Source organism: Macaca nemestrina, chromosome 14 (assembly GCF_043159975.1).
Source record: "Macaca nemestrina isolate mMacNem1 chromosome 14, mMacNem.hap1, whole genome shotgun sequence".
Classification (NCBI taxonomy): Eukaryota; Metazoa; Chordata; class Mammalia; order Primates; family Cercopithecidae; genus Macaca; species Macaca nemestrina.
The window spans coordinates 115,519,093-115,542,463 of NC_092138.1; the positions used below are offsets into that span (position 1 = coordinate 115,519,093).

The 23,371-nt window shown below is 63.4% G+C and overlaps 1 protein-coding gene and 1 pseudogene across 4 annotated transcripts in view; both read left to right on the plus strand.

Moving 5' to 3' along the window:
- LOC105471885 (retinoid X receptor alpha) overlaps nt 1–23,371 on the plus strand; it is a 120,754-nt gene that overhangs the window by 87,685 nt on the left and 9,698 nt on the right. For all 4 annotated transcript variants that reach the window (XM_071078575.1, XM_071078573.1, XM_071078576.1 and 1 more), the window contains 3 exons: nt 7,286–7,455; nt 11,966–12,095; nt 21,949–22,081. In XM_071078575.1, the coding sequence (XP_070934676.1) occupies nt 7,286–7,455; nt 11,966–12,095; nt 21,949–22,081 (433 nt within the window). The remainder of the gene's footprint in view (nt 1–7,285; nt 7,456–11,965; nt 12,096–21,948; nt 22,082–23,371) is intronic.
- On the plus strand, nt 12,100–15,846 carry LOC139358279 (uncharacterized; annotated as a pseudogene).

Sequence of the window (23,371 nt, forward strand, 5' to 3'; positions counted from 1 at the left end):
TCATTTCATCATCTCTTGTGTGTGCCGTCTCAGCCTTCACGGTCCTGTTGAGAAATCAGCTCCTCTGCCGGGCCCCGCACTCCCGCAGGGTATCCTCCTTGGGCCGCGAGGCTGAGTGTGACGTACGGGCTGGCATGGGGTCCTTGTGCCCGCATAGCAGAGCTGCCTTCCAGGGCTGGTGTGGCCATGCCCAGTGTTGCCACTCAGGCCTTTCTGATGGGGATGCATGTTTCACAGAGTGCTGGCGTGTGCTCAGGCCCACCCTTTGCTGTGCAGGCTGGGAAACCTAGGCCAGAGGGTTCAAGCCTTGCTCGGGGTCACATACTGGGCTCTGGTTCCCATCCATACCTTGTTGCTTTCACCAGAGGGCAGAGGAGCGTGTGCCCAGCCTGGAGAGGTGTGGGCCCAGTCCGGTTCTTCTGGGTGCCTGGTGTGGGCAGGAAGGCTTGCTGTGGTGGCAGGTGCAGCTTTGTCCCTGGAAGATGGAAACTGGAACAGGGGCAGGCAGGGGTAGGGTAGGCGGTGGCCGGGGCCTCTGTGCTCAGGCGTGGAGACTGGCCTGTTCTGGGGTGGAGGCCTGAGGCATGGCCGGAGCCGGGTGGGGAAGGCCTTGTGTGCAGCCTGAGCCTGGCAGTTTCCACGAGGGTGCCATAGCACAGACAGCTTGGTTTAGCGGAGACCACTCTCGGATGCTGGGGTCTTCAGGAATACGTCTGTGAGCTTGGTGGTGGATGAGAGCACTGTGCGTGGCTGGTGCCGGGCCTGGGCCTACAGCAGTGAGCTTGCTGTCCTTTGAAAGTGATCACCAGGCCGGGCGCGGTGGCTCAAGCCTGTAATCCCAGCACTTTGGGAGGCCGAGACGGGCGGATCACGAGGTCAGGAGATCGAGACCATCCTGGCTAACCCGGTGAAACCCCGTCTCTACAAAAAATACAAAAAACTAGCCGGGCGAGGTGGCGGGTGCCTGTAGTCCCAGCTACTCGGGAGGCTGAGGCAGGAGAATGGTGTGAACCCGGGAGGCGGAGCTTGCAGTGAGCTGAGACCCGGCCACTGCACTCCAGCCTGGGCGACAGAGGGAGACTCCGTCTCAAAAAAAAAAAAAAAAAAGAAAGAAAGTGATCACCAGATAACCAGGGGGGGCCCAGGGTGCAGCCGGTGCAGACTTAGGGGAAGCTCAGGCACTGTGGGAGCCCAGAGGAGGCACCTGACCCTGCCTCGGGCACCCGGTGAGATTCAGGCAGGCAGGAGGGCTGTTGACGCCTGAGGAATGACAAGGTATCGGCACCACAGGCCTGCTGCAGGGAGCAGTGTCCATGAAGTCTGAGGCTGCCATCACACCGGGCCCTCAGAAGTCAGGGCTGGCCTTTCTGAGCCCTGTCCCGGGCCCTCCAGGCTGCACTGACTCCTTCCTAAGGCCCTGCAGCCCGGTCATCCATGTGCCTGGGATCATCAGAGTCCAGCTGCCTGGGTCCCCCAAAGCCTGGGGATGACACCCCATCCCATCTCAGTGGAACCGTGCAGTGTTGGGGCTGGGGGGACCTGGAGTCACCTGGTCAGACCCCTCCCCTGGTGCCCATTGGTGACTGGGTCCTGTTAGGAGCCCCCCCATCTGGGGGGCCACCCTGGACACCCCCTTCCTGATCCCCACGCATGGTCTCACTCACCTCTTACCTGCGAGACAGAGAAATGGGGTACAGAGAGGTGAGCCATGGGGAGGTCTAAGGGCCAGCACCAGGCGTGGCGCCTGTTTCTTGCCGGTCCTTCCTGCTCTCTGTCCTTCCTCTTGGCAGTGCACAGCCCTGGAGACCGGACTTAGGGCCGTGGGAGAAAATGCTGCTGTCAGTGGACCCCCTCCCTTTTGCCTCCAGCAGGATTCTGAGGCAGGAACTTGCTGCCGAGCGCTCTTGCCCCAAACACAGCTGCAGAACTCAGCCTCGGCGTGGAGGGCGCGTCTGCGTGGGCGGCGAGGAGGCGGTGAGGCCCCCGTGCCAAACGTGCCCTGCTGCCAGTGCCTCGTGCATAGGGGAAGTCTCTGGCTATGTGGGCTGCACAGCCAGACCTGTGGAGCGCCTTACTCTTGGGCAGGGACGGGGCCCCAGGTGCAGCCTAGGCGCTCGCCCTGCAGGGACCCCACACAGGACCAGTGGCTGGGAGGACTTGGGAAGCACCCTCCTGCCCCGCCTGCATCTGGCTCCAGGTGGGTCCTGAAATGCGGAGCCTCCCTCTCTCCTCCTGGGGCAAACCCCTGCAAGGAGGGCTCCCTGGCAGCGGAGGGCAGGGCTGTTGGCTGCATGGGTGGGGCATTGCAGCAGCCCTGGAGAAAGCTATGGGGCCAAGTTGGCCAGCGCTAGGTGTCTGTGGCCTAGAGCATGCAGGATGGGAGCTGTCGGCTGCGGGGGCTGAGCGCTCCTGAGTATCAGGCCCCTGGCAGGCAGCTACGCTCACTGGCCTTGATGCCACGTGGTCCCTCGGCCTGGTTTGTGGTCAGACTCCTAGAAACTGAGGGTGGTGCTGAGGTGTCGCATCCCAGTGCAGTGCTGCGAGGTTGGTCCCAGGGCTGGCTGAAGGCAGGATGGCCCAAGTGCCCCCATGCGGTGACTCTGCCCCCGGCAAGGGCCCACTCTGGCTCTGGGGCAGATGGGTTCCCACCCCTATGCTGTAGGATGCCACAGGCTGATAGCATCTCCGGTTGGGCAATAGGGCCTGCACGCGCAGGCAGCCACCAGGAGGGACTCGTTCTGCAGCATTCCCGGGACCAGGGGTGGGCAGAGGTGGGGGGACATGCGTGGTGGGTGTTGTCCCTCTGCCAAGCTGAGCCTGGGCCTGTTTGCTGAAGCCGGGGGTGGCAGGGCTTGGGGGGCCCGGAGGCACACGTGCTGTGATGGGGAAGACAGGCCTCACGCTTGGGGGTTCCCAGTCCGATAGAAGAGACCTAGCTTCCACCAGGGGTGGTGGGGGGAGACACTGGCCTAGAGGGGGCAATGCCTGTCCCCCATTCTGCTTCCTCCTCCTCCCCCAGGAAGGCTGCTCCCCATTTCCTCCCTGCCTGCCTTTGCTTCCTGTGCCCACCCTCCGGCTCTGAAGGACTGGGTATGGAAACAGCAGTGTCTGGCGTGTGACATGTGTGTGCGTGTGCGTGCACTGCAGGGATGTGGCCGGCCCCACAGGTCTTTGCTGTGGGAAGGGAGCCCCGGCTGGGCTCAGGTGTGGCCCTCTTGCCTTCTGGCCTATGACACTGGGCAAGCGACCTTGCCTTGCCCAGTCCTCAGGTTCCTCATCTGTGGTGGGCTGGAGGCATCGGGAAGACCCCTGAGAGCTTGTGATGAGAGTGCTGTGCGTGGCTGGTGGCAGCGTTGGAGAACAGTGGTCATGTGTGGGTGTGGGTGTGGTGTGTCTGTGCGGTATATGAGTGTGGCTGTGGTGTGTATGTGTATGTGGTGTGGGTGTGGTGTGGTATGTCTGTGTGTGTGTTTGTGTGTCTGCATGGTTTGTGTGCACGTGTGTGTGCACGGTTCTCATGTTCCGATGCCTTGCTCTAGGTTGAAGCCCTGGAGGGAAAGTAAGCCACTCCCTTTAGAGACTCTAGCTTGCCGTGTGGCCTCTGGCACCGCTCTCTGGGTCTCTGTCACCTCATCCTTAAGAGGAGGCCAGAATGGTTTGGTGGACTTCAGTCCTGCCTGTCTTGGGCCCAGCCCTGGGCTGCACAAGGGACAGAGAAAGGACTCAGCCATTGCCACTACCCAAGGCAGAGGAGCCAGTGGGGCTGTGGATGCCCTTGGGCCCCAGCATGCCTGTCTCAGAGCCGTCTGCCCTTCCCCAGACCCCCTCCCTCCTTCTCGACCCTGGGGGGCTGTGGCAAGTCAGAGATGTCCCTTGCTTCTGGGGGGCTGCTGCACCCCAAGTCCTAGGCCAGCTTGTCTCCAGAGGCTCGGGACCCCACGGATGCTGGGGAGGGGCCGCCTGGGCGGGAGTCTCAGGTCTTCCTGGGGGGACTGGGCTGCGGTGTGTGAGCCTCCTCTGGCTCCGAGCAGCCTCCTGCATGCCTCCACTCCGCCTCCTCCAGCCGCTGCGCTCGGGGCTGGAGGGTAAAGAGGCTCTGTGTTTACAGACGCCTCCCGCCCGGCCTCCGGCGCCAGCGGAACATGAGTCAAGCATGACTTCGTCTAGAAGGTGATTGTGCTGGCAAAGCATAAATCCCGGCCCCTTCTGCCCCCCAGCCTATAAATAAAGTGATCATATTTATAATGATGCTGGGCAGAGCTGCCGGGCCCTTCACAGCTTCAAAGTGCTTCACAAAACACTCGCTAATTAATTCTCGGCTGCCCTGGCGGAGGAGGCAGGTGCCAAGGAACCCAGCCCCAGGCGCCTGGGGAGGAACTGGCAGCGAGGCCCCTCGCTCAGGGCCACCCTTGTCTGGGGCTCCCCATTCCCTGGGGCTACCTCTGAGCAGGAGAAAATCCCTGGCACTGGGCCGGGCTGGCGCATGGGGTGGGAGGCTGCGGTGACAGCTGTGGGCACCTCCAGGCCCCCTGTGTGCTGGCGCTTCCTCTTGGAGCCATCCTGGGGGTGAGCGTTGTCATTCTCGTCTTGCGGACGAGGGAGCCGAGGCACAGAGAGGTCAGGGGACTTGGCCGGGGCCACACGGCTGCTCGGGCTGTGGCAAGCTAGCAGGCTGTGTGGGGCTGGGGTTGTCGGATCCCAGGGCCTACAGCTTTAGGCTGCTCACTGTCTTGAGCACTCAGCCCTGCCCCTTTGGTTCTCAGAGCCTCAGCTTTTCCACTGGGAAGACAGCAGTGCCATCTGTGTCTTGGCACTGAGACTTTAGAATTCTGCCCTTGCTGCCCATCCTTAGGGTCTCAGAGACCTGGGCCGGTGGAGGTTCCAGTCCCCCTCTGCTCAGATGCTGGCTGCGATCTGCGTGTGCGGGTGCTTCCTGCCCTGGGGGCTGCTCAGCGTGGGTGGGGCCGGCTCTATAGGCTCAGGACCCCGTACAGAGGGTCGTGTCAGTAGTGACCCTGCCCCGGATGAGCACTGCCCTCTGGAGGGCTCACGGAAGTCCCATGTGGGGGCTGACTGGAGCCTTCTGCAGCCCCTGCCGGACCGTTGCCATTTGCCCACCAGCCCTGCTCGCCATCCTGCCCCCACCCGCCATCAGGTTTCCAGTAGGGCCAGGCCTGTGCCTGCCGACTGCGGGGTCCCTGGCTGGCCCCTCGGCCTGGTTGGTGCATCCTGAGGCCGGGGATGGGCCTCCTGGCCGGAGTCTCCCTGTGTGGGCGGAAGTCCCTCGCTCAAGCCAGTGGGCCATGCTGGAAACTGTTGGCACAGCGTGGCTGAGAGGCATCCACGTGCGGCTGTTGCAGAGCTGTGGCTGGCGTGAAGGGAACCAGGCGTGGCTGGGGACCCCGGGCCTGGGGGTGTGAAGGGAGGGGCTTGCAGAGCCCCGAGATGGCTGCTCAGCAGAAACTGTGGCTTCGGGAGAAAGTGGCGGCTGGCACCGTGGCGGGTGGGGCAGAGAGGGTGCCAGAGGCACAGATACGTTCTCCCACCGTTTTCCAAACCCATCTGGAAGCCAGAAGGTGGGAGGGTGGGACGAGACATGGTCAGTCCACGGGTGGCTGGTGCCTGCGAGGACCCCAGGCTTCCAGGTTTGTGTTCTGCCCACCATCGAGACATCCTGGAGGGGCTGGGATGAGCCCCGCCACAGGCCCAGAGAGGTGGCAGCTCCAGGAACCCCTCCACCAGGCCATACCCTTGGGCCCTTAGGAGGGCACCGTCCTAGGCCTTGGCCCTTAGGAGGGCACCGTCGTAGACCAGGAGGAGAAGGGGCCTGGGTCAGGGACTACCCAGCCCAGCACACTGGCAGGAGGACACAAGGGAGGGAGGAGTTGGCCCCAGGTCCATGTCTGAGCTCGGAGGAGATATGGCGGGAGGGGCATTCCCAGGATGAGAGTGGAGAGGCCTTGACTGGAGTACGGGCGTGGAACTGTGCTGGACAGAGGTGGCTGCAGGACCCGACGGTCCCTGTTGCTTTCCTGGCTCTGCTGTTTACTCACTTGGACAGTCATTTTCTCTGTCTCAGCCATAGTTTTCTCATCGGTACAATGGGGTAATGTGAGTGCCCACCCCGTGGGGCTGTTGGGTGGTGGATGGAACGGAAGAAGGAGGTGGTGGGGTTGGGGACCAGAGCCCCAGCTCAGGACTTTCAGGAAAGGGGACGTGTCTCGGGGGAATGGCCCATAAGCCAAGTGGATGCTTCTGTCCAATTTCCATCTGGGTCCCAGTCTGCCTCCCGGCACTTCTGGTGGGAGATCCCCAGACAGGCTGACAGAGGGGCTGAGGTGGCTCCCTCGTGTTCAAAGTGGACAGTCGAGGCAGGCAAATCCAGGTGGAGGGAAGCTGGGGGCGGGAGGAGCTGCATGTACCTGGGCAGCCAGGGCTCATGCCTCAGGCCCCTTCGCTGAGCGCCCACCCCCGGGGCTGATCAGAGTCAGCTGGCTGGAGCCCATGCCTGATGCAGCTCCTGCTACCTGCAAGCATCACTCTGTTTTACCTTAATGCTCGGCCTCTGGTTCCACTGGAGTGGCTGCTTCCTGGAGCGGATTGAAAGGCATCTTGGTGCCCTGCTTGGGGCATGGTCGGTGGAGCTGGGTGGGCCGCCTCTGTGTGGCCAGGGTGGGGCTGGGCGCCTGCCCTCCATTTCTGGCAGGGCCTAGTGTCATTGGGAGGGGCGTGGGGTCTGCAGGTGCACGGTTTCCTGCTTGCCCAGGTGTCTCTGAGCCTGTCACCTCCTGGATATTCCCCTTGTCCAGTCCCTCAGCCAGCATGAGTGCCCCTGTGGCACGTCATGTGTGTGCTTTGCTCTGCTTCTGGGCCTTGGCAGGGACCGTGTCTCCAGCCTGAGCCATGATTCCTCTGCAACCTCCTCCTCCAGTCCCATCAACACCTCTTCCAGGAAGGCTTCCTGGTTCTCCCTGAGTCCATAGACCATTTGGGCCTTTCTCACCCCATGTTGAGGTCCCTGCTGCACTGTCTCCTGCCAGGCCCCAGGCAGGCTCCTGGTGTGAACTTTAATTGGAATGAATGCGAGTTGGCCTCTGTTCTCAGAGCACACAGCCACACGGCCAGGCCTGGGGCAGAGACGGGGTCTCCATCACCCAGCGCCGGTGGGGATGCCGGTGTTGTGGGTGCGTTGGCTGGGAGCTGGCACCACCCGGCCAGGACAGCCTTCCCTGGGAGCCACTGGCCCGGCTGAGTGTGGGGCTGACCTGCACCTCCCGGGTTGTAGCCGTGCAGGAGGAGCGGCAGCGTGGCAAGGACCGGAACGAGAATGAGGTGGAGTCGACCAGCAGCGCCAACGAGGACATGCCGGTGGAGAGGATCCTGGAGGCTGAGCTGGCCGTGGAGCCCAAGACTGAGACCTACGTGGAGGCGAACATGGGGCTGAACCCCAGCTCGGTGAGTCACCACCTCTGCAGGGGTGGGCAGCCCCACCTACCTCAGTTTCCCTCACTCACCCTCCCGCCTGAGCAGCTGATGAGCCAGAGAAGTCCTGGGGGCTGCCCTGGGCCCTGTGGCCGCCTCAGCTCAGCCTCTTACCCGAGGTGGCCCTGTGGGCCCTCGCCCCAGCTGGGCGGCACTCTCCTCTCCTGGCCCATGCACGGGTGGCCCTCGGGGCGGAGGCCAGGGGCCAGGGGCCCTGCAGCCACATCCTCCTTCTTGGCCGTCTCTGCTGGGGCCTCAGCCGCTGTGTCCTTTGGAGTTTGGCCTCTCTGGGTGCGGAGGCTGTCCCTGCTCCCTGGTGCCCCTTGGAAAAGCTGTGGGAGGAGGCCAAGTCCCCGGCAAGAGGCTCTGCAGGTTGGTTCCAGGGCTGGCTCTACCCGCAGCCGTGTGGCCCTGGGCAGGTGCCCAGCAGTCTCGGTGGCTGCCATAGACGCAGGAAGCAGCTCCGCAGCCCGCCAGCTGGTCACCCCCATGCTGACCCTCCTGTCCCTCCCACCCCGACAGCCTCAAAGGGAAGAGAATTGGGTGGGCCACAGCCCTGCTCACAGGCTCTTCTCCTGGCCCGGTTCCAGCTGGTCCTGGAGGTGTTGGATTCAAGACCCCCTGGCCTTGTCCTCCTCTCCTTGGACCCTCCCTGTTACTGGCTCCCTCCCTATGGCATCTTTGCTTCTGGCTGTGGCCTTGCCAGGGAGGGTGGCACAGGTGCGTTCTGAGTCCCTCCTACCCTAAGGCCCAGGAACCTGCACTGCTCGGGACCCGTTGCTTCCTGGTGAGCTTGTCTGGCTGGGAGACCCCCCCTTGTCCCAGGCCCCACTGAGGGGGCAGCTCCGGCTGTGCCCGGGGTTGGGCAGGTGAGCTCCCGGCCGCCTGAGTGAAGGTTCAGAACTGTGCACTAAGCTTCCTGCTGCGGGGACCTGGGTCCAGCTGGCCCTCAGGGCCCCTGCATCTTCGCCGTGGTCACCGTGGTGTCCAGTCTTCACCGGTGTCTCCCTGTGGGTTTGGGGCTGGGACCAGAGCCCTGTGGCCACTGAAGACCTTGTACAGGCCGACCACGAGGTCGCCTTGACCTTTGTCCCTCTGTGGGTCCAGGCACACCAGCCTGTCCTCCATGCTGGCTGTGCTCTGCAGGTTGCTGTCCCCCTGCCCACCACTTCCCTGCCCCTTCCTGCTTGCGGCTCCCGTGGCCTGGAGCTGGGCCCTCTGGCTCTTCCTCAGGCTTTGGTCTCAGTTGAGGTTACCTCTGGCCTTCATTTGTGCCCCCACCAGGATGGGGACTGCCCCTGTGATGTGGGCTGAGAGCACCTGCTCTTTTCTCTGTGGCCCCTGGCACTGGCCATCACAGGGTGAGGTGTGATCACAGGATAAGGTGTGTGGTGGGTTAATTTCTGCCCCGACGAGGCTGCTGCTGACGGCTCTGCTGTTCCTCGCCGCCAGCTTCGGTCAAGGACAGTGACCCCACCCTGCTCCTTGGCACTCACACAGGGCCCGCACCCCCACTGCCTCTGTCTGTCTGAGGGTGGGGGTCTGCTCTTGTCTGAGGCCCCGTGGCTGGGTTAGGACCACCCTGCTTCCCTGCCCTTTCTGGATAGGACAACCTATTGCCCTCATGTCCCCGGCTCTGCTCAGACCTCTACTCTGGCCGGGGACTGGGGCTGCCCGGGGACTGGGGCTGCCCGGCTGGGGAGAAGGTGCATGGGACCTCGACAACAGGCACCTTCTTTCCGGAGAAACCGTCCCCATGAGTGACAGGTGCAGACCCACCCCCAGCCCTGGCTGGTCTGCACACCTGCCCTGCCCCATGCCCGCCTCACCAGCCCTGCGGAGGGCAGGAGAGGGAGGGTGGCTGTGAGGGTTTCATGATCCAGCAGAAAATCCAAAAACAAGTTTGGCAGATGTACAAAGGGCTGCCACGTTTTTATTTCGTGAAGGACACTATTTGTGTGTGTGTGGGGGGGGAATCTGCCATCTGCTCTCTCCCTCACTGCATCAAAGTTGAGAGAGTTTAGAGAACCACAAAGGCAGGCAGGACTCGCTGAGGATAAAGGACACATCTTCCACGGGGACGGGGTCTCTCTGTGCCCGCTCACTCCCTGCTGTGCCTGAGCTCACACTGAACGCTCCTCTGTGGCCTGGCCTGGGTCCAACTTCCAGAACCGCTCACTGGGCCCCTTCCCTCAGATGGGCAAACTGAGGTCCAGAGAGGGGGCAGGCTGCCCAGCATCGAGGTCCTGGTGCCTGGTTTTTCCCCAGCGCAGGGCAGGGCCTGGGCAGGTCCTGTGGACACTTCTAGGCAGGAGTAGAGCCCATCCATCACACGCCTTCTGTTACAAGAGGCACGTTGGATCTCCAGGCGAGAATGGGAGGTTAATCCTTTCCCAAGGCCACACAGGGAGGTGGAGCCGGGTTCCTGCACTGTTCCTCCCTACCTAGGGGACCCCCTCCAGGCCTAGCCCTGCTGGTACTGGAGTCAGAGCCTCACACCTGCTGGGATTGTGCCTCCTTCTCCGCTCCAGCCTCCTGGCTGTCCAGCCTGCCATATTCTGCTCCCTGTCCCGGCTGTGCCCATTGCAGGCACATGGCAGATGGTGACCCCTGTGCCCACTCCTGCAGAGGTCCGAGCCAGCCAGCCCAGGAGGGCTTGAGGCTCTCCTTCCTTACCCATGGCACCAGCCTGTCACCTGGGCCTGCTCTGGGCCCTGTGTTGGCTTCCGAGAGTGGCCGGCCAGCGGCTGGGAAGTTCCTGGGCACAAGGATCCCAAGCAGAGCCACCTGCTGCAGACACAGTGCTTGGGGCTGGTTTTCCCCACATCCCCCCGCCCCTGCCAGGCCTGCTTGATCCTTTCTCAGGCATGCCCTGTGGCAGATGCGCAGGCAAGAAGAACAGGCCCCTTTCAGCCCCCAGCGTGGCAGAAGGAGAGGCTGAGGCTGAGAAGCTGGCCTGGCTGTGGCCGGCCTGGGGGGCGCTGAGCACAGAGCCAGGAGCTGTGTGAGTGCTGGGGGCTGCTGATGCTGCTCATGGAAGGTTTGCAGAGGAATGAGTGAGTCACAGACCTGTGTAGACTGTGGCCAACCCCTGTCAGCCGAGGGATCCCACCCTTCTGTGCACCCCTTCTGGCTCGGGCCCCCAAGGGCTGCCCTGGCCTCTCCTGAGGGGCCAACTGCAGGCACATGACAGATAGTGACCCCTGTGCCCACTCCTGCAGAGGTCCGAGCCAGCCCAGGAGGGCTTGAGGCTCTCCTTCCTTACCCATGGCACCAGCCTGTCACCTGGGCCTGCTCGGGGCCCTGTGTTGCCTGGTGAGTCTCTGTGCCTTTCCTCAGGGGCCTTCTCCGCCCTCAGAGGCCTTTCCCACCGGGCGCTGCGTTTAGTCTGCACGTCTCTGACGAGCAGGTGGATTCTGTTTGTGGAAGCTCTTCAAAGGGAGGCATTTCTCTCCTTGGCGGATGCCCTGGAGTGAGGGATCCCCGAATCCTGTTGACGGTCGTTACTCCTGCAGCGGCATCACGGAGGGGGCCGTCGTCTGAGTTCCCCTTACTCAGGACACAGAAGGTCCATGACCCAAGCCCCACCTGCCAGGAGCTGGGGAGGGCCCTCCTCTCCTGCCCTACTTCAAGGCCGCCTGGGTCCCCTCATCTGTGAGACTGAGTGGCCCTTTTCCGGCTAGGGCTTTCCAGAGGAGCCGTGAGTGCCGCCCTCTCTCTGTGCCTGGGGCCTGGTATCTCAGCCGAGTCGCCTGCCCTCCCGAGCTCCCACATCTATGCCTGCTAGAACGTGAGAGGCCAGCCCTGTCCCCAGGGTGGGCCACCGTGACCGTCAGAGATGAAGGCGGTCGGTCCCACCCTGCTCCAACACTGCCCTGTATCCGATTTCCCCAGCTCCCTGCGCCTGCCTCCCAGAGCTGTGGGACAGACTCGTGTCCTGCCGTAACCTAGTGGCTGGAAACAACACACATTTTATTATCTGACTGTTCTGTGGCCAGAGAGCCAAAATCAGTCTTGGTGGGCTGACGTCAAGGTGCCTGCCGGCTGGCTCCTGCGGGCTCTGCTGGGGAGTCTGCCTCTGCCTCTGCTCCTGGGGCTGCCACATTCCTTGGCTCATGGCCTCTTCCTCCACCTTCAAAGCCAGCAGCGTCTCTCTCCCCTCGGGCCCCAGTGTCTGTGATCTCATCTCTTCCTCTGACCCTCCTGCCTCCCTCTCACAGGCCCCGTGCAATGACCCTGGGTCCCCCCGGTGGTGCAGGCCCACCTCCCAATTTCAGGCCACACCTAATCACCTCTGCCAAGCCCCATGTGCCATGCAAGGTCGCGTAGTCCCAGGTTCTGGGGATTGGGAACTGGGCATCTTTGGGGGCCGTATTCAGCGCCCCGCATGGGCCCAGTGTGTGGGGCAGGGCTGGTCTGGCTGTGTTCTGTCAGTACACTGGCTTCTGGGACTGAATGTCCTGCTCTTATTCCTCCACTATAGCCGAACGACCCCGTCACCAACATTTGCCAAGCAGCTGACAAGCAGCTCTTCACGCTGGTGGAGTGGGCCAAGCGGATCCCACACTTCTCAGAGCTGCCCCTGGACGACCAGGTCATCCTGTTGCGGGCAGGTGAGTGGCCGGGCCTGGGCGGGGATGGGGACGCCATGCAGATGGGACACTTACCAGGACACTCCTCGCTCCCGGGACACTCCCCCATCCCGGGACACTCCCCCCTCCTGGGACACGCCCCCTTCCCGGGACACTCCCTGCTCCTGGGACACACTCCTACCTCCTGGGACACTCCCCCTTCCCAGGACACGCTCTCCCCTCCCTGGACACACTCCTACCTCCTGGGACACTCTGCTCTCCCAGGACACACTCCCCCCTCCCGCAACACTCCTCCCTCCTGGAACACACTCCCCCATCCCGGGACACACTCCCCCGTCCCGGGACACACTCCCCCCTCCCGGAACACACTCCCCCCTCCCGGAACACGCTCCCCCCTCCCGGAACACGCTCCTCCCTCCCGGGACACGCTCCTCCCTCCCGGGACACGCTCCTCCCTCCCGGGACACTCCTCCCTCCCGGGACACACTCCTCTCTCCCGGGACACACTCCTCCCTCCCGGGACACACTCCTCCCTCCCGGGACACGCTCCTCCCTCCCGGGACACGCTCCTCCCTCCCTGGACACGCTCCTCCCTCCCGGGACACTCCTCCCTCCCGGGACACACTCCCCCCTCCCGGGACACACTCCCCCCTCCCGGGACACACTCCCCCCTCCCGGGACACTCCTCCCTCCCGGGACACACTCCTCCCTCCCGGGACACTCCTCCCTCCCAGGACACACTCCCCTCTCCCTGGACACTCCCCCCTCCCGGGACACACTCCCCCCTCCCGGGACACACTCCCCCCTCCCGGGACACACTCCCCCCTCCCGGGACACACTCCCCCCTCCCGGGACACTCCTCCCTCCCGGGACACACTCCTCCCTCCCGGGACACTCCTCCCTCCCAGGACACACTCCCCTCTCCCTGGACACTCCCCCCTCCCGGGACACACTCCCCCTTCCCGGGACACACTCCCCCCTCCCGGGACACACTCCTCCCTCCAGGGACACTCCCCCCTCCCAGGACACACTCCCCTCTCCCTGGACACTCCCCCCTCCCGGGACACACTCCCCCCTCCCGGGACACACTCCCCCCTCCCGGGACACTCCCCATCCTGGGACACTCCCCTCTCCAAGTATACTCTCCCACCTCCTAGGACACTCCTCCCTCCTAGGACACACTCCTCCCTCCCAGGACACTCCTCCCTCCCAGGACACTCCCCCCTCCCGGGACATACTCTTCCCTCCCGGGACACACTCCTCCCTCCCGGGACACACTCCCCCCTCCCGGGACACTCCTCCCTCCCGGAACACACTCCTCCCTCCCGGGACACTCCTCCCTCCCGGAACACTCCTCCCTCCCAGGACACACTCCTCCCTCCCGGGACACACTCCCCCCTCCCGGGACACACTCCCCCCTCCCGGGACACTCCTCCCTCCCGGGACACACTCCTCCCTCCCGGGACATACTCTTCCCTCCCGGGACACACTCCTCCCTCCCGGGACACACTCCCCCCTCCCGGGACACTCCTCCCTCCCGGAACACACTCCTCCCTCCCGGGACACTCCTCCCTCCCGGAACACTCCTCCCTCCCAGGACACACTCCTCCCTCCCGGGACACACTCCCCCCTCCCGGGACACACTCCCCCCTCCCGGGACACACTCCCCCCTCCCGGAACACACTCCTCCCTCCCGGGACACTCCTCCCTCCCGGAACATACTCCTCCCTCCCGGAACACTCCTCCCTCCCAGGACACACTCCCCCCTCCCTGGACATACTTCCCCCTCCCGGGACACACTCCCCCCTCCCGGGACACACTCCCCCATCCCGGGACACACTCCCCCCTCCTGGGACACACTCCCCCCTCCTGGGACACACTCCCCCCTCCTGGGACACTCCCCTCTCCCAGTATACTCTCCCACCTCCCAGGACAATCCTCCCTCCCAGGACACTCCCGCCTCCCGGGACACACTCCCCCCTCCCGGGACACTCCGCCCTCCTGGGACACTCCCCCCTCCTGAGACACACCCCCCTCCTGGGACACACTCCTACCTCCGGGGACACTTCCCCATCCTGGGACACTCCCCCCTCCTGGGACACACTCCTACCTCCTGGGACACTCCCCCCTCCTGGTACACACCCCCCTCCTGGGACACACTCCTGCCTCCCGGGACACTTCCCCATCCTGGGACACTCCCCCCTCCTGGGACCTCTTATGGACTATATGGGAGTGTTGGGGGAAGGGCCTGGGGCCTCAGTTTCCCTCCATCCCTCATAAGGAGGTGTGCCATGCGGGGTCTCTCTCAGGGGCCTTCAGAGAGGTAATGGGCTGTTGGTGGAGATTGGGGGGCTCTGGAGAGGGAGGCTGGGTGTGTTCAAGGGGCTGCCTAGGAGGGCCACGTGCTCTCTGCCCTTCTCCTCCCACTCCAAGGCCGCAGCCCTGTTTCCATGCGGAAATGGTGATGCACGGAGCCATTGCACAGAAATGCCTGCTCCACGCGTAGCACACTCCCCGTGATGCCATGCGGTGGCCAGGACGGTGGCTGGGAGCTCAGCTTTGGGGTTTGGGGATCAGGATGGCCGTGGAAGCTTGGACGGGGCAGGCGCCCCCCAAGCTGGTCGCCCACCTGGGAAGAGGGGTGTGAGGGACGTGCTGATTGAGGCTGGTTCTCACTGAGTCACCCGGGGTAGCTGTGAGGCCAGGCTGTTAGTGGAGTCTCCTGCTGGTGAAGCAACACGTTGGGTGCCCAGGTCTGCCCTCACTGCCCCGCGATGGTGCTGGTCACTGTCCCATGTGCCCCTGGGCCCAAGAAGCCAAGCTCCCTTAGGGCCAGGTATCCCAGCTGCCTGGAGGCTGCTGCACTGTGGGCTCCGCTGCCTCAGCCTGACTGGGGAGCCTCGGCCCATACAAGGCGGCTCCTAAGCGAGAAATGGAGAAGGCACAGCCAAACAGAGACAGGCTCCCTGTGAAGCAGGGAATGTTCTGGAAGCTGCTTGGGTCAGGGCTGCGACCACACAGGCTGTGTGTAGAGGGCCTGGTGCCGCCGCCTCCCTCCCAGAAGGACTCTTCTGGTCATATTGGGCCCTGCTGGATGAGCCAGGATCATCTCCCATCTCAAAGTCCTTGACTTAATCCCGTTGGCCTCGTGTCTGGTAGGTCCTCGCTTCTCTGGGCCTGAGGCACGTGGCCGTCTGCTGTTGTGGGCTCAGACTTCTTTCAGAGTGTGGTGCGTATTTCGCCTGCCAAAGGAACCCTGCCCTTGTTTGCAGGGGCTCCCCCAAGAGCCCTCGGTTCAGAGCCCCTGGCTTTGCCAGCTACAGGCCTGCCTGACCCCAGTGGTCTTTGGAGAGATGCCCAAGGGTTTTGCTGAGAAAGGATGGTACCCCCACCCTGCCCCAACCCAACAGGCCTGTCCAGAGAACAGTCGGCCGCATGCAGCTCTTTTACTGGGGGATCTCCAGATGGTTGTGCGCTGGGGCCCAGGCGGAGGTCCGAGTCAGATTGGATGGCTGTGTTCGTCGCCATATCTGTGTGGTGCCTGGCCCTGCGGTCCCATGTTCTGACAGCTTCTGGCTCCAGCATCAGCCTGTGTGGGGTGAGCGTGGCGGAGTGCGGTGCTGAGGGCCTGTGAGGCGTGATCGTGGCGGAGCGCGGTGCTGAGGGCCTGCGCGGCGGGGCGCGGTGCTGAGGGCCTGTGTGGGGTGGTTGTGGCGGAGTGCGGTGCTGAGGATCTGCGTGGGGTGAGCGTGGCGGAGCGCGGTGCTGAGGATCTGCGTGGGGTGGTTGTGGCGGAGCGCGGTGCTGAGGCTCTGCGTGGGGTGGTTGTGGCGGAGCGCGGTGCTGAGGATCTGCGTGGGTGGTTGTGGCGGAGCGCGGTGCTGAGGATCTGCGAGGGGTGAGCGTGGCGGAGCGCGGTGCTGAGGGCCTGCGTGGGGTGGTTGTGGCGGAGCGCGGTGCTGAGGGCCTGCGTGGGGTGGTTGTGGCGGAGCGCGGTGCTGAGGGCCTGCGTGGGGTGGTTGTGGCGGAGCGCGGTGCTGAGGGCCTGCGTGGGGTGGTTGTGGCGGAGCGCGGTGCTGAGGGCCTGCGTGGGGTGGTTGTGGCGGAGCGCGGTGCTGAGGGCCTGCGTGGGGTGGTTGTGGCGGAGCGCGGTGCTGAGGGCCTGCGTGGGGTGGTTGTGGCGGAGCGCGGTGCTGAGGGCCTGCGTGGGGTGGTTGTGGCGGAGCGCGGTGCTGAGGATCTGCGAGGGGTGAGCGTGGCGGAGCGCGGTGCTGAGGCTCTGCGTGGGGTGGTTGTGGCGGAGCGCGGTGCTGAGGGCCTGCGTGGGGTGGTTGTGGCGGAGCGCGGTGCTGAGGGCCTGCGTGGGGTGGTTGTGGCGGAGCGCGGTGCTGAGGATCTGCGAGGGGTGAGCGTGGCGGAGCGCGGTGCTGAGGCTCTGCGTGGGGTGGTTGTGGCGGAGCGCGGTGCTGAGGCTCTGCGTGGGGTGGTTGTGGCGGAGCGCGGTGCTGAGGATCTGCGTGGGTGGTTGTGGCGGAGCGCGGTGCTGAGGATCTGCGAGGGGTGAGCGTGGCGGAGCGCGGTGCTGAGGGCCTGCGTGGGGTGGTTGTGGCAGAGCGCGGTGCTGAGGGCCTGCGTGGGGTGGTTGTGGCGGAGCGCGGTGCTGAGGGCCTGCCTGGGGTGGTTGTGGCGGAGCGCGGTGCTGAGGGTCTGCGTGGGGTGGTTGTGGCGGAGCGCGGTGCTGAGGGTCTGCGTGGGGTGGTTGTGGCGGAGCGCGGTGCTGAGGATCTGTGTGGGGTGGTTGTGGTGGAGCGCGGTGCTGAGGATCTGTGTGGGGTGGTTGTGGTGGAGCGCGGTGCTGAGGGCCTGCGTGGGGGGGATTGTGGCGGAGTGTGGTGCTGAGGGTCTGCGTGGGGTGGTTGTGGCGGAGCGCGGTGCTGAGGGTCTGCGTGGGGTGGTTGTGGCGGAGCGCGGTGCTGAGGGCCTGCGTGGGGTGAGTGTGGCGGAGTGCGGTGCTGAGGATCTGCGTGGGGTGGTTGTGGCGGAGCGCGGTGCTAAGGGTCTGCGTGGGGGGATCGTGGCGGAGTGTGGTGCTGGGTCCCCACTGAGGTCCTTGCTGACCCGTGTCCAGCGGGCCCTGCTCATGCTGCCAGCTTCGAGGGCCACATGGTGAAGTCTGGAGCTGCACTTCCGGCGTGAGTCCCAGCCCCACTGCCCACCAGCGGCTGACCTTGGCCAAGTCACTTACTCTCGGTGCCTCATTGTCCTTGTGTGTTCTGTCTGCCGGGGCCGGCAGCTCACCCATCAGGTGGTCTCCCCAAGCCCCTGTAAGGTCCACTGAGGCACATGTCCAGCTCAGATGTGGAGCACTGGAGTTGGAAGCCTGTACTGGCCAGGTGGCTGGAGAGGACCCGGGTTGACCCCAAGGATACACTCTGCCTGGCTGGTATTGGCTGAAGGGCTCTGTCGTCCTTTAGGGGGCTTGGGGCTGGGGCTGTGGCTGTAGCCTCTGGCTGGTGTTGGCTGGAGGACTCTGTCCCCCTCCAGGGGGCTCAGGTCAGGGTCCGTGGCTGTAGCCTGACGGGACGGGGGTGCGGTCCTGCTGAGTTTTCTTCTGGCAGGAGGCAGTGGTGGAAGCGAGGCCCCGCCCAGCCCTGGCAGGTGCAGGGGGGCACTGAGTGCTCCCCCATTATGTCCCTGTGCTGGGCCCTCCCACTGTGTTCCCAGCGCTGGTGGGGGAGGTCACTTCTACTGGGCGGCAGCAGCGATGGGAATGGGTGCCCAGACCTGGGATTCCCACCGTTGTGAGAGCCATTGGCCATGCAGGTTCAAGGCCCAGGGTCTCTGCTCACTCCGGGGCGTGTCCACCTGTGGCTCTCGGTGGCACTGAGCTGGGGTGCAGTGGCCACAGCCCTGCAGGGGCCCAGAAACTGGTGGAGGATTCCAGCCGGGCTGTGGGAGGCTAACGTCACGCGTGTCTGCTCCTGCCGGGTAGGGCCCCTTCCTTGGGGTGGGCTCCTGCCCCACCTGTCTAGGAAGCCTTCAGAAATAAAGCATTAAAATGAATAGTTTTGGCTTGTTCTATGGAAGCTCCGAGTCACACCCTGACACTTGTGTTTGTCAGATGAGTAAACTGAGACAGGGCCGGGTCGCTCACAGCTTTCAAGTTCCTCCATCCAACCTCCTTCCCGCCTGCCCCCTCATCCCAGGCTGTTGGGTTCTGAGTCTGCATTAGCTGCTCCAGTGGGGTCTTCGGAGGGCCTGGGCTGCACGGGCACCTCCTGCCATGGAGGCGGGGGGTTGGGGGGAAGGGGCAGGCCTTGCTGGGCTGTGAGGAGGGAGGAGCCAGGCTTATGTAGCAGGCCCAAGGTCCCCCTGTGGGGACAGCACACCATTTGACGCCCCTGGTCTTGTTAATCCTGCCCACATCTCCGGCCCTAGGACACAGGGGAAGCCAGGCTGGGCTCTTGTCACTGCCGCCCTGGAACGGGATCCCCATCACAAGCCCCATGGGGACAGCAGCTGTGACTCTGGGGGGCCCTGCCCTACCTCATGAGTGTGGACTCATTTAACTCTCCAGACCACCAGGAGTAGCTGTTCTCACTGTCCCCTGTGCTGAGGAAGTTCTCACTGTCCCCTGTGCTGTCAGTAGTTCTCACTGTCCCCTGTGCTGAGGAAGTGGCAGCTCAGAGGTGAGACAGGAACGCGGCTGAGCCAGGTTGGAGCCCGAGGCCCTGGCTTCCCCACGTGACCCTTGACTCCATGCTTTTCCTTCCAGAAGTGCTGTCCAGGGATCCTGCAACCCCAGCAGAGGCCCTGGGCGTGTGGGCAGGGCCACAAGGGATCTGGAGGAGTAAGTTCCTTGGGCAGGGCCAGCTTCTTGAGTTGGAGGACGTAGTGACCAAGGGGGCAGCTCCAGGCAAGACTCTTGGTCCTGCGCTTGGAGCCTGGAGTAAGACCTGGTATCCCCTGCATCACTGAGGTCCTTCTTCTGAAAGGCCGGTGCACCCTGAGCTGTTAAAAGCTGTGGCCGTGCCAGGCCCCCACATCGCAGGGCCAGGAACTCTCTTTTGCGCAGCAGTGGAGCACTTAGGAAGGTGAAGACGCGCCCCAAAGGTTACTGTAAAATGGGTTCCTCTCCCGTTTTCTCTTACGTCCGAGAAGGAGGAGGGCAGCTTACAAAGGTGTTCAGGGCAGGAGAGGAGAAATAGCCAAGTGAGGACATCAGGGTGGAGGGACAGGGGACAGGGGAGCTGAGATGCAGCCGGCGTGCCGGAGGGTGCATAGAGAGACTCCGCGATGTTCTGTCCGTGTGTCTGGCGTCCTGACCTGTATCCTGTGCTGAGGGCCGCATCTCGGCTCAGCAGCGTGCACCCAGCCGTGCACCAGGCCCCTCTGCTGGGCACACCACAGTTTCAGAGGCAAGTCCACCCTGGTGCCTGCTGGGTGGCCCCAGGGGCTCTCAGGGCAGTGGGAGGGGAGGGGGCCACCGCTCCGGTAAACCCCCAGGCCTGGAGGATGCGAGGGAGAGAGGCCAGGACTGGCCAGGGCTGGTGGGTTTGGGGCCAGCTGTGCCCCAGCCCAGCTCTTGTCCTCAGGCCCCTGGGTCCCTGCCCCTGGCCACAGGAAGTTTGTCCACACCGGGCCTGGTGTGGGAAGGGAGGGAGAGCCCTTTCCTGGGAGAGCATTTACTCTCACTGGATGTCAGACCCCGTACCTCTCAGCCCAGGAAAACCTGACAGGCTGAGCTGTAGGAGGGGCAGGAGTGGGAGTGGGCCCAGGGCTTCTGTCCGAGTCTCTGTGTGATTTGGGGCAAACCCTTCCCCTCCCCGGGCCACAGATTACCCACACGTCAGATTGAGGGGGTCATCTAGATCAGAGTTCTCCTAAATGTGATGCTACAGATGTTTCATGGGCAAAAAAAAAAAAAAAAAAAAAAAAAAAAAAGGTTCTGTGGTCAAAGAAAATCTGGCTGGGCAGTGTGGAAGCTGTCTTCGTGGCTGACTCGGCTGAGCCCTAGGACGCCACTGCACACTGCAGCCTTGGGGTGTGTTTCCCAAACCGCCGCCCCAGGGAACCCCACTGTTCTGACTCCCCATTGCAACGGGCTGCCTGCTGCCACCTGGCAGGGAGAGGGAATGTGTGACAGGTGGGAGGTGCCTGTCCCACGTCTGTGACAGTATTTCCAGCCCCGGCTTTTCCATCAGACCGCCCGTGGTGCCGTGTGCATGCTCCCACGGTGGTGGGGCACAGACCCCACCGTTCCTCCCTCATTTTGGTTGCACAGCCTGGGGCGAGTCGGGTGCAATCCCTGCCTGGTCTGTCAGCACACCTGGGCGGGGTGGCCTCGGGGGTGGGACTTCCCTTCTGGGGCCCTGAGATTACTCAGTTGTGAAACGGGGAGAATGGGGGTGGTGACACCTGCCCCCGGGGTCCCCATGACGGGGTGGGTGTGTGCTGGGAGGGTGTGGTGGGCCGAGCTGGAGCTGGCACGGTGGTCCCCACCAACTTCTTGCTGATCACTGACCGCCTCATGCCTCAGTTTCCCCCTCTGTAAAACAAGGTTAATGCCGGTTTTCCAGGATTACAGTTGGGATTAAGTGGGAAATTCATGACAGTGTCGGGGTAGAGGCTGGAGCCTCTGGAGCGCTTGGGGAGTGCAGAAGGTGCTGAAGGTTACTGTGTGACTGCAGGTGATTCCGTGTCACCCTGTAAACGGGAGCCGTCAAAACAGTAATGCGTGTGCACGCGAGGGTCCCTGACTGTGTGACTGCAGGTGATTCCGTGTCACCCTGTAAACGGGAGCCGTCAAAACAGTAATGTGTGTGCACGCGAGGGTCCCTGACTGTGTGACTGCAGGTGATTCCGTGTCACCCTGTAAACGGGAGCCGTCAAAACAGTAATGTGTGTGCACGCGAGGGTCCCTGACTGTGTGACTGCAGGTGATTCCGTGTCACCCTGTAAACGGGAGCCGTTAAAACAGTAATGCGTGTGCACGCGAGGGTGCCTGACTGTGTGACTGCGGGTGATTCCATGTCACCTGGTCTCCAGGAGCCATTAAAACAGTAATGCGTGTGCACGCGAGGGTCCCTGTTTGAGGCTTTCTTCCTCCCCAATGCCTGCTCTGCCTTGTCTGCACTGGAACCTCATGTTGAGGGACTGCTGTTCCTAACTGCCTGCCCCCCAGGGAACCCCCGATGTTGAGGGACTGCTGTTACCTAACTGCCCACCCCCAGGGAACCCCCACTATGTTGAGGGGCTACTGTTACCTAACTGCCCACCCCCAGGGAACCCCCACTATGTTGAGGAGCTACTGTTACCTAACTATCCCCCCAGGGAACCCCCTGATGTTGAGGGACTGCTGTTTTCTAACCTTCCCCCCGCTGGGAAACCTCCCAAAAGACGCCGCGGCTCTCATGCACCTGCCTTCCGTTGGATAACCTGCTGTTTGGTGGCATTCCACGAAGTGCACACGGATCCCCGAGAGTTTGCTCCTGGGACCCTGCTGGCAGCAGTGGTTCTGGGGACCACCCTGGGAACATCGCTGGGTGCTCTCCCGCGTGCTCTGTGGCAGGAGCGTCCTGCACGCACAGGAGGAAGCTTCCGTGGGCACATGAGTTTGTGAGCTCTTGGGTTCCACAGAGCTCAAGGGACTTTGTGCGGGGCTTCTCAGGGCCTGTTGTGTGCCGGTGTGCACTGTAGAAGAGGCATTCTCAGGAACCTCTTTTCTGTGGAATATTTTGTGGGATTGGGGTTCCAGAGCCTGTCAGGATGGGTCTGTGACATGCTGGCTCTGTGGGCTCCCACCAGGGTCTGGGGAAGGGGCGAGCCCCGTGGGGCCTGGAGACAGCCGAGTGACCATGTGCCTCCTCCCCAGGCTGGAATGAACTGCTCATCGCCTCCTTCTCCCACCGCTCCATCGCCGTGAAGGACGGGATCCTCCTGGCCACCGGACTGCACGTCCACCGGAACAGCGCCCACAGCGCAGGGGTGGGCGCCATCTTTGACAGGTCAGGGGGGTCCCAGGAGGGACGAGGGCGCTTTGCTCACCTCTACCGCCAGGTGAGCTGAGTTCAGTCGCCTCGGCCCCCGTGCACGTCCTACCTAGTATTATTTCAGCGCATGAAGGGTGCACACGTGGAAAACAGAGAAAAGCACAAGGAGGAGGCTCAGAGCCCCATGCCAGCCCTGCCTCTGGGGCATCTGTAACCACAGGGAGCACTTGGCCTATCTCTCTCCAGCTCTTCTTTTTTCACGATCCCATGTATTTATCTGTGGGAAGGAAAGCTTCATTTCTCTTTAAAGCGATGATACCGTAGATGCAGTTTTGTAAAAGTGTCAATTCCGGTTGGCACATTGCAGGCTGCGTGAGGCTGGCACGGGAATGCCGTGGCAGCCCGGGGCGTGGTGCGGCCTAACGCCTGTCCCCGTGCAGACAGGGGTGTCGGACCACAGTGCTTCACGCCTCCCAGCGGAGCATGGGCTGCACCTCAGCCACTTCTCAGGGGACACACTGCAGGAGCAGCACTGGCTGCAGAGCCCGCCCTCGTCCGGGCCTGGGTGGTCCATGTCCATTCACGTTGCCCTCCCAGAGCGCCGGCCAGCTCGGCTCTGCCAGGCGAGGCGGACGGTAACTTCCTTGTCGCTATCACTGCGGTCTTTCTCCACGAGTCCAGAGAGCCCACTGGGCCTTCTGGGGACCGGATGTCAGCTTCAGCTGGAGCAGGAGGGCTGGGGAGGGGTACTGCAGGGTCCTTGGTCAGGGATCTGCAGCACAAGGAGCCGTGGGTGGGGAGGAGCAGGCCACCTGGAGAAGGTGGCCCCTGAACATGAAAGCCCTCACATTAGAGGTGAGTAGAGGTCATGCACTGGCAGTTACAGGGGACGGATGCCCCAGCAGCAATGCCCCAGGGGGTGGTTCAGGTCCCCGCGTCCCGAGGGTGGTCCTGGAACTTGACCTCCATGGGATGTGCCAAGTGCAAAAGGGTTTGTGGCCGCGGATGGTGGGCAAACGCTGGTTTAAACAGTGTCCTCGAGGGTCTTTGCTGCAGGACTTGTCAGGGCCTTTAAGAAGTTAGTGTACAGGAGGGGTCCCCACGGGGGCTACAGGGTGCCGTGTTTATTGTCCACAGCAGCTTCTTTAGGGGGGTACTGGGGATACGGCTTTGGGAAGCGAGGCCCCAGCCACTGGCCCAGCTGACAGTTCCTTTGGCTGGCTGGTAGAGAGATGGCGATGACAGAGGTGGACAGTAGCTTCCTTGTTGCTATCTCTGGGGTTACATTCTCTGGGGTCCCAGAGC